The sequence below is a fragment of the Egretta garzetta genome, unplaced genomic scaffold, assembly GCF_000687185.1.
Source record: "Egretta garzetta isolate BGI_Z169 unplaced genomic scaffold, ASM68718v1 scaffold213, whole genome shotgun sequence".
In the NCBI taxonomy this organism is placed as follows: domain Eukaryota; kingdom Metazoa; phylum Chordata; class Aves; order Pelecaniformes; family Ardeidae; genus Egretta; species Egretta garzetta.
Genome location: NW_009259242.1, coordinates 1,438,058 through 1,448,750, shown reverse-complemented (window position 1 = coordinate 1,448,750; position 10,693 = coordinate 1,438,058). Strand labels below are relative to the sequence as shown.

At 39.5% G+C, this 10,693-nt stretch overlaps 1 protein-coding gene across 1 annotated transcript in view; it reads right to left on the bottom strand.

Annotated features, from left to right (window-relative positions):
- Positions 1-8,054: 8,054 nt before the first annotated feature.
- Positions 8,055-10,693, bottom strand: part of ANKFN1 (ankyrin repeat and fibronectin type III domain containing 1) — a 68,046-nt gene continuing 65,407 nt past the window's right edge. Inside the window, exon 17 of the mRNA XM_035891634.1 lies at positions 8,055-8,851. Within this exon, the coding sequence (XP_035747527.1) occupies positions 8,055-8,851 (797 nt within the window). The remainder of the gene's footprint in view (positions 8,852-10,693) is intronic.

The following is a 10,693-nucleotide window of genomic DNA, read 5'->3' as shown; positions in this document are numbered from 1 at the left end:
CCACCTGAAAGATGAATTTTAGTTGAAATTTTAAAATAATTTAATTTTAATTTGGAAAAGATCACATCGATTCAGTAAAAAAAAAGCCCGTATCAGCAGTCTGGGGAAGAAAGCAGCAAAGCTTATTAATAAAGTTTTGTTGTCTGTTTGCAAAACAAACAAAAAACCCCGATCAAACCCAAAGCTTTTATTTAAAGACAGACTTAAAAAATAAGTTAATAGTTTGCTCAGAGAGATGACAGTTTATATAAGTTAACACATTCGAATGGAATAGCGAAATGGTTATCTTTTGCTGTCAGAAGAATGAGTCAAAAACATGCCTATAAGAGTTTGTTAACTTCTTTCCGGTCGGTTTAAAAGCATTTCAGTAAAACAGCATAGAACACAGAGGCAATTATAAAACAGCACTGTCCTTCAAGAAACCATGGCAGACTTGTTATAAAGGTCTGTAAGAATTGCACTGTTCCCCTACTTATCTTCTTGTACAAAGAAGAGATCTCAGCTCGGGGCAAGCAAAACATACGAACAACCAGGCCCTAAAAAACGCATGGTACATGCAAAAATGCACCGGAGTAATTTAAGTACATGCACACAAAAATCCTTCTGTTTTGTGGTGGTTTTTCTAGTTAATTTCTTAGGTTACTGTACATGACTAATTACTTGCATTTGTTTTTTTTATTTTTCTTTTACTTACTTACTAAATGTGGTAACAATCTTAATGTTCTGAAATTAAAAATCAAGGAAGCAGAAATGACTGACAGTCACGTTTTATCTTGCATTTTAAGAGTTATTTTGCTCTGCTGCTTAACTCCACTTTGGCTGTGTTTTGGTTAAAATATTTTCCATGTGTGAAAATATCCATGGATACTCCAGTAAGATGCTGTTATTCTGAAGCTTGCAACGAGTTGGCATGTCATGGCTGAAATACAGACATTTGTCAACATTTACATTACCATATATACTTGTGCACAAGCTATGGATAAGTGATGATGTTGTAAGGATGCTAACCAGAAAATTGTGTCCCTGCTCTGTCACAAGCTCTCTGTGTGACCTTGGGCATGTCACTTATTCCAACGATGGCATTATCTGCACAAAAGGGAGAACAGCACATGAAATGTTGAGAGGCTCAGCCAGTATGGTAGTTAAAATTATGAAATAGCAACCTGTCCCTCTTTGAAACAAGGTAAACAGTGACCCAAAGCAGAATCCTTCCAGTTTCACTTCAGCATTCAAAATGGAGTTGTTCTTACTTCTCTTGCGCAAATACAGTAACCCAACTTTATACTACGTTAGAAATGTTCCCATGCTTTTCTTTTGTGTGTACAAGAACATGTGAAAAACAGAGGAATCGCATCAGAAGAGCGTATTTCACGTTTATAAGGTAATTCCCTCAGTAGGGAATGATCTGGGCTGTTTCTCGACTACAAGCAGATTATACATACCCACAATACAGCACGTTTACAACGTGGCTTGAAAGCACGGATTCACACCAGAAATGCACAGTGGATTCTGCCTGGCTGTCATTGTACATGCACAGCTGAAAGCTGCAGAGCCTGCACGACAGCCCCCAGGCCTGGAGAAAGAGGGCTCAGTCCGTCAGCCTGCGAGATCTTCGTGCTGTTCACTGCTTTGATGCAAAGATGCTTGCATGCCAGCAACTTCTGCAGTTGTAACACACAGGTTAGAAGGTGCCACTTCAAATCTGACTGCCCAGATATCACTTCTGTATTAAGGCATTCACATTTACGTAAATTACGTTTCAATTTCTGTTGAGTTTGATGGGAGGTTATTTTTGCCCACTAACTCTGGAAGCCATGCCTATTTCATTTAGGTTCCTGAATATGTAGACCAAAAAGAAATTTGGAGACCATATTTGAAAGCCTGGCCTTAGAAAAAAGTCACTGTCCATAAAAATAAAAGAATTCAGAGAAAAACACAAACTACATTCAGATTTCCATGGATTGGAAAGCTTACATACATGGGTACCTGATGATGGTCAGATAGAACATATTTCAAAAAATTACAGTGTGAAGTCATTATACACAGGTACACATGGTGTTTAGGATTCTGGGAATGTACACACTAGCATGTTTTTGTTAATGAGGGAGAAGACTTGAAGGGCATAATTTTAGAAGATCACAGGAGTTGTAAGAATGCAAGAGCACTTCAAGTCTTCCAAATCTTAAAAGAGCTAGGTTTCTATGATATTAGATCAAACAAAAAAATCTATGTTAAGAACATTTTTATGACAATGATTCACTTGAATAAACCTAAGATTTCTTTTACCAACCAATCTTTTTTCCAAAATAGTATTTAATATCTGAAGTTATAAAAAATATTTGTAGTCTTGAAAATTATTTTTATTGTCTATTTTATGTACTATACATGCCTCTTTCAGGAATTATTAAAGAAGCATGAGTCATACGGCACTCATTTACTCTTGGCTCATGGCCATCCTCAATATATATTTTGCTATTTTCAAACCATTTTCAGGTACATATGCATGAAAATATTGTTGTGTCAAGTCCCAAGATCACAGTTAGCACAGCATACATTGTTCATCTATATATTTACAAAGTTTTAAAGCACATAAAATTGTGCATTATTACGTACCAAAGTTTAAACTTTAACATACGCTTGGTTGCATATATAGCAACAAGTTACAATAAAAATCTGAACAAAGACAACCAATAAACAGCCAAATTGCTATGTACAAACAAGGCAGGAAGCAATTAAACACTGCCTTGCACATTTCACTTAAATTACTTTTTCTCTGAGGGGAAAAAAACAAACAACCCCTCTTCCCCTCCCCCAAGTCCCCAATAACCCTAAACAGTCTTCATTTTTATCAGCGAAATAACTGGAACTGCCATTGCATTCAGTAGGGGATTCATTTGCATAATATGGGAGAGAAATTTGGTCCCTGTTCTAAAATGTAGCAATACATTACGCAGCCTGTATTTCCCCCCGGTAACACAGCAGCATGGTGGGCTCGCTCTCTGAGCCCAGCTCTGACAATGGTCCCCATGACCTCTAGGGGAATATTCCATGAGATAAACCCCCTTTTGTCTTCCTTACACGTAGCGTTTTTCACAGGAGCATAAATGTGTGGTTTTCAGGATGACTCTACTAATCCAGATCCTCAGCTGGTTTGAGCCAGCCTTACGAGCGAGCGGAGGTATGCTGATTTATACACGGTGATACCTGACTCAGCTTCAGTGGAACTACTCTTCATTTACACTGGTGCAAAAGAACCTGGAATGAGGTCCCAAGGCAGCAGGATTGGGCTCAAACTGACCTTTGTATAAAGTAAAACACGAGAAGTCTGTGCGTTTAGCTTAAAATCTGCTTAATAAATTACTACAGTTCACAGTAATAAGGTAGATTAGTGCTACACCAATCACTTTCTCCAATGTTAGATCAATTTCACACAGCTTTTCCAAGAGAAAAAATGAAAATAACAATAAACATGAAAAATCTATTCGTATTATTTGACCGGCAAAATAGGAGGTTTTCTGTAGCCTAGTGACAGACATGCTTAGTGACACATTACCCTATTACAGGATGACTGGTTTAAAGGCTAAATCTTGCCCAAGATGCTGTGGTACGAGAAGGCTGAGGAAGGCATTCTAGCGTGGCTCTTGTTTCACCCCAAGAGCCCAGTATGAGGGACAGCTTGCTGGGTCGGAGCTCATAGATGGCAGTACGGAGGCGGGGTGATCTCTGAGCTAGTAGGGTCTGCACCGCTTGCAGCAATACATGGGGCCTGCTCCAAAGCCCTGTCAAATCCACAAAATCACTCCTAGTGACTTTGCCAGTGCTGACTGGGCAGAAGAGAGGGCTGTAGCTGGGGCCTGCACAGAGGAGGAGAGCCACTGGCCAAAGCACGCTTCCAGGGTACAGCTCTCAGCCCACCCTGGGGAACATTGCCCTTCATTTTTGCAAAGAATATACTGGGCCAACAGCTCTGCTTCTCACTTCTGGGCATGATTTAGCCTTATGAATTCTACTTCATGGAATCAAAAGATAAATTATACTTACAAATAAAGTATTCTAGCTATTTAATATTTTTCTGGAGTGGAAAAATCAGAGACCCAACCTGATGAAATCTCCGTTGTCTGAAAATTCAAGGCCTCTTTACTAAATATACTTTTTGCTGATGGCAAAGTTCAACACCTCAGAGAAACTCAGAGTAAGTTTCCAAGCTGTATACCATATTTTCAAATACACTATACCCTTGTTGTAAGGCTGTATTGAAGTTTTACATAACAGTCATGAGCCATGCATTTAAACACCTTAAAAGAGTTGACCAGCAACTTAATGCATTTCTTTATACCATATAGAATTTAAAGATGCACCATCTCTTTCCTAAACACTCTAAACAAAAATGTTCAGGGTAAAATATTCCATCTTCCCCCTCCCCCTTTAATGTCTATATTTAAAAATATTAATTTACATAGATTTCTCTGTGTGTGCTCTTACTGTATAGAAAATCCAATTGTTATTCAATATCTAAAGGCAAAGAAAAAAATTAATACAAGGATGGGAAATAAATGCTTGAGCCACAGGTTTCTTGAGGCAAACTGTCCATGGGCAGACAGCCTTCTTGCAGATGCAAGGAATTTTGAGTGTAAACCTTGGAGTTCACCTATATCTCACTTCCTACCAGCAGAAACAGGAAAGTTTTAGATCATAGAGTTATGGTGTCCTGTCGTCCCCCCCCGTCCTCCCCCCCTTTTTTTTGTGGAGTCATAATATTAAAGTACTATATTCTTTTCTAGCCAGCCCAAGTCATGCCTAGAAACAGGAAGGACTGGGTTCAGCCCAGGTGAAAATGTACTCCCCCAAAAATGCAGGACAAAGGTTCTGTGGCAAGATATATGAGTAAGAGAGAGAGATACCCAGAAGTTTGCAAAGCCGGAGTACCGATTTCAGAGCAGAGCTTCAGCTGATACAAAGTGGGTACAGACTCCTTTGAACGAGCTGCCTGCTGGCTAATGAAGTTGTAGTATGCTGTGGGCTCTGAGCCACAGTGTTTCCCATTTCTGTACAAGAATCCTTGGAGGGACACTAGCTCAACCTGGAGAAAGGGTTCCTAGTAATTCAAGCAAAGGTCTGAGTTCCTAATTTTAATTTGATTCTTGACTGTGAGCCTTTACTCTAAGCTCTACTCAGAAGAGTCACTCGTGCCTTTATGGAGTGGGGATAACAGTGCTGTATTTTGCAGGATTCTTCTGAATTGCTGTAGTTGCTTGTGAAATGTTTGAGTGCTCTTCCTAAGAGAACCGCAGAAGTATTATGACTAGTATTATGACAGTACTTGAAAGGCACCACTTTCTACTGCTTATTTATCTCTGTGTGTTCATTACTATTTTTTTAAGGAGCTGCTTTACTCAGTCACCCATTGAATAGGCAGGGATAGCAATTTTGAACAAAGAACACACATTTCTACCAAAAGATAACTCAGTGCTTTATAACCAGAAGTATTTAAAGTCAGAACTACTGAAAAAAAAAATCAGTATTAAAGTATGTGGAAGAACCTCAGTCTGGAGGTAATAGGATCAGGGAAGTATGCCCTTTGGACATCAAGCAAACCCTACTTCCCTGTAAAAATCAGATGGGGTAGACTGTGGCTGGCATTTGCACTCCCAGAGTCAAATTCCATTTTAGCACAGAAGATTACGAGAAGTCAAGCCCTTTCTACCAGTAAAGAATCCATCTCTTTATTAGATACATGACTACTTCTGGAAAAGTCCAGCAGCAGGAGTAGGTAACGGAGATTTTTACATCCTTATCTAACCAGCAGTGTGTACCTGTTCTGTTGTAGATTTTGCTACTTCTTGCCCTCGCTGTTCCTGGAGAGCCAAAGCAAAGCAAGGTGGGTTTAATTTAGGAACATCTTCTTGTATCTCGTCACTTCCTGCAAAAACATATGGCCTCAGCATATCGTTATTTTTATTATTTAATAGACAGGTTTATGGTAGTTTTACTTAGTGACTAAACAGATTAGGGGAGCCTGGGCTAGGTGCTGTATACTAGAAAACAATGTAAATTATTTTGACTTCTGAATACGAGCATTACGTTGTTTTGGCTCTCCCTGGTAAAAAGCCTTCTGCTAATGAACATAATCTAATGTGACAAGCTGTACTGCCTTCAATGACAGTAAAACATCACTGTTTGGTTCTATGGTGTGTGAGTCAGGTTTTCCCCGTGCAGTTCCATGTGGCATAAAACACACAATGTATGTCCTTCTAGCTGCAAATTGGCACTGACACTTCTGCTCCCCCCTGCATCTTCTCACCCACAGGAATTTTCAGTATGGGTCTCATGCAAAGCCTGTGGAAGTGAATGGAAATCTTTCCATCCTCATTGAGCTTTGGATCAGGTAATGAATGAATATTTTTGGTGCAAAAAGTTAACTTCCCTCTCCCCAAAAGAGAAGTTACAAATGTAAATCCCTTATAGAAATTTTTTGCCCTTATATCACTGCAAAGGCTCTTCTTGGCTTCCACACACTGACCAAGCATAAAATAGTGAATAACATTTATTTTTGAATTTATGGATTGAGTTCACAGGGATTTTAATAGCACTGGGGTTATGGAAGTGCTATTTTAATAAGGACCACAGATCATGGGCCCAAATCCTTACCTTTACCTCAAGGACTTGTAAACTCAACTATTTAACTCAAATATCTTTATTGGAGGCCTTAGACTGTATCCACCTGGAGGCTGAAAAATTGAAAGGTAGAAGGCTGCGCAAACATGGAGTGAGGGAATTTAACCAGCAGGAATGTGGCCTATAAAATTAAACTTCAAGAACTGTTTAAGAAAAATTAAAGCTTGTGCAACAGCTGGGTTTTCTCTCCACATTAGTTCATTTCTTAGTGACTCAAATGTTATGCTTCTCATTAATATAGATTTCATTTTTGAGATCATCTTCTGAAGTACTGTAAGTCTTATTCTGGTTGCAAAGGACAAAATCATGACTCACTGTGATCTGCCGTTAGACAAAGACAGCATGCTAAAGCACCTCCCGCCCTCCTTCTAATATTAATATTTATTGGTGGCCCAAATAAAAAAATCTTAGATTCAAACCGTGCTCCAAATTTCCCTAATCTGAATTGCCAGAATATCTCCATTTCAGACATGCCCCTGAAGTTTACAGTGAATATTCAGGAACAAAAGTAGGGGCATTTCTTTCTAATGGGTGTTTGGGAGTGCCTCCATCATAAAGAAATGCACTCTTGTGTGGTGGGCAGAAGAAAAGACCAAGCTTTGCTTCAATCTCACTTAGACCCTTCATATTATTCCTTCAGAACTTGGCCTCATTCTGCCTGCTCTTGGCCTCAAAGGTTCACCTCCTAAGCTTTTAAAATAACTCGATACTTACATAACTTGAAATCTAAGCTCCTGAAAAAAAACCATTGTGATAATTACGTCCGGCTCTGACAGCATTCAGAGATGGTGTTGACTGCATTTTCTAGACATTGAAAGAATTTTCATTTCTCTGTAAGTGGTCAGAGACTCTGGGTTAACCGTGTTGCTAGACCAGTTAGCACTTTAGTTACATGCAACCTAAATCCATTCAAGAAGGCTGAGAAGTAGAAAAATTTATAGGAAATGGTGGAAAACAGGTTAATAGAAGTTCAGGACACAGTCCTAACAGGAGGACACCAAGGATGTTGGAGTTTCTGCTAACTTGCAGGCAGACCCAGTCATGCTTAAAATTTTGCATGCTCAGAGATACAAGGAAATCAAGAGAACTGCAAAAACCTGATTACTAGATTTGCAGCCGCAGATTGTTCTGTTATGTGGTGACCATGATGACTCTACCTGCAAAACTGCAGATGCCAATAATAATGCTTGCATGATGACAGATACCCCTGTAAGACCAGAAATCTGGTGATGAAGTCAAAAGATTAGCATTCTTTTGAGTGGCACAAGATGCCATTTCAGGAGCTGGATTTTTACAAGTAGTTTTGAAAGTATGGCCCTGGATGCATAATGCTCACTATCTCATTGTGGAGTGATGGGAAGCAATGCAGAAGTCTGGGGTTAAAGTGTGCTGCTGAAGACTTCTGAGACAGCAGAGCCCGCCTGGTCATCTGGACCCATTATCTGTTGCATAGCATTGTGCACATCCCTATGTTCTACAGATTGTGTGCTTGTTGCCCAGGACTTGCCCTCTTCACCCAGAAATGTTGTTTTATAAGGCTCCACAAGTATCCTATGGACATTCTGCCTTGATTCCTCATATTTGCCTTTCCCATCTTCTGGAAGGCTGGATGCGTGAGGTAAGAAAGTGCTCCGAGACCCATCGATGGGAATCTTTAACTGCTCACTGGAGGTAGGTTCCTGAGACAAATCTGAAGATCTCATGAGATGCTGAGTATACACGCCTTCAGACAGAGAGCCAGACTGTGTCTCACTGTGTACACGCAGCCAACGATGATGCCGGCTGAAGTAGCTGTAATGTTGATGTTTCCCTAGCTTTTTTTTTCCTAAAAAGCTCAGTGGCTGCTTGGAACTAGAGGACTTGTCCATGCTTTTCGATGTAAGCCCCGACATTGTTAGATTGCTCATATACTCTGTGCAACATTCAGCATTAGTATCAAAGGCACTACGCTCTGTCAGGCCTTCTTTCAATGTTAGGCAAGGCTTCATGTCATGGACTTGGAGAACGTCAGGTGCACTGCCACCGAGGCCACTGCCTGCCTGCTGGGATATGTCATGTGAGGAGGAGTAAATCAGGTCTAATTCTCTGGGGCTTAATGCATCACTGGAGTCATAGTCACTGTCTGTTGGAAGGAATACTTCAGAGCAGCCTTCTTCATCTGAGCAGGGCTGGGAATCTGCAAAGAGAACTGATTAACACTAAGAAGACAAGCACGGGGGAGAAATCACTTAACTGTCAGTTATGCATTTTTTTTCTTAATTTAGAATCAAATCTACAGTACTGAAAATGTATGTGTGTTTCCTCTGTGGAATTGTCCATGGGCCTAGGTGACAGCAAAGACAGTAGTCAGGGTGGATTTACAGATGTGTTAGAGAGGTGGTGGTAGAATTAGGAAAACCAAAAAGGATTCATTTATTATATTAAGTATAGGGAACAATTTGAATTTTAATTGGGACTAAGTTCTGAAAAGATCTGTTTTCTTTTATCTTGTCACCAAATTTCATAGAGGTGGAGATTTGGGAGAGAGGGAAACTCTAATCCAGGTTCTGCTTCTACTAAAGATGGCAGTTGAGTTACTCCAGATTTATATCTCTGTGAGTAAGGTGTAACTGTATGTGTGTGTAAGAGGCTTGAGGCAAGACATGGAGGTAGATGAACCATCAGGTGCATTATGTGTGTTCAAATACAAAGCAGACACACTTAATTCAAAAGTGAATTTGTTGCCCAAAACTCACACTGGCACTGAAATCACTGCTGTCTTTTGGCTACAGAAGGATCAATAACATAATAAATAGTGGCATCTGTGATAGAATGGATTGATGCTACACTGCCCTGGGTAGTTTGTATTAGATGCAAGGAAAAAAATGCAGATTTTATGCAGTGCTGACTGTTCACTTTGACCTAGTGTAAATTACCACATAGCACAGCAATAATGAATCAAGCCCATGCAGGACAAGATAATGCTCTAGGTTACATGGTGCCAGAGCTAAGGATTATTCTGCCTTCATGGACTGTAATATAGGGAAAAAATTAGCTTAGGGAGAGATGCTGAGAAAAAATGCCACTGTGTAATGGAGCGAATCAAAGCACCATCATCTTTGGGTTTCTTTTCTTTTAACCTAATCTAATCAGAGTAGATTTATTCATTTTTCTTAACTGTATAAAACTGCCAGTTTGAAAAAACAAATTATTATTACCAAAATGGTCGTGACAGTTGTTTGACACAGCATCTGTTGCTTTTGTTTCTACTGTTTCATTTACTCGTTGCTTAAAAACAGCTCAGCAGAATGATGGTTTACATTTTTCTCTAAAGTCCTTATTCTGTTAGTAAATTAGGTGTTACTGTTTAATTTGCTTCATCTGTATTTGCTGTGATCTGTTGCTTTCATCAGTTTAATTTTCCAGCTGTTCAGAGAAGCAATAATGGTCAATGAGGTGGGTACTTACTTGTGTAATTCTGTGTTTTAAAGTGCTTGTCTATAACACTGAGAACACTGAGGTATGTGAAAACGACTGTTAAATCACACTGGACTATTGGCACTAAAATTTGCTCTATCAAAACAAAGCAAGAGGAGCATAAGAGAATTGCTGCAAAGCAGAGGAACAGTCAAAGCATGGAAAGAAAATGGCTGTAATATCAGAGAAACAGGTGACAAATGGAGACTATGGAAAAATCTGACTTAGATGCTGGACAACTTACTGGAAACTGTGGTGAAGAATAGATAGATACATGAGTGATGAGAAAGGGTCAATAGCTTTTGCTTAGTATTTAATTTCTCACCAGTCTAATACAACTCTGAACACGTGCACAATTAATACACAGGCATCCTTAGATTTCTGAAGAGCTTTTGACAAGGTTCTTTACCACAGGATCTGAAGAAACGAAGCTGTAATTGAGATAAAGGGAACGTTCCCTCCATATATTAATAGTAGATTGTTGGTGTAGATAACAAATGAAGTAGTCAGCTTTCACTGTGGATGGATTTTACTAATTCTGGACATCATGGAGGAGTCAGTG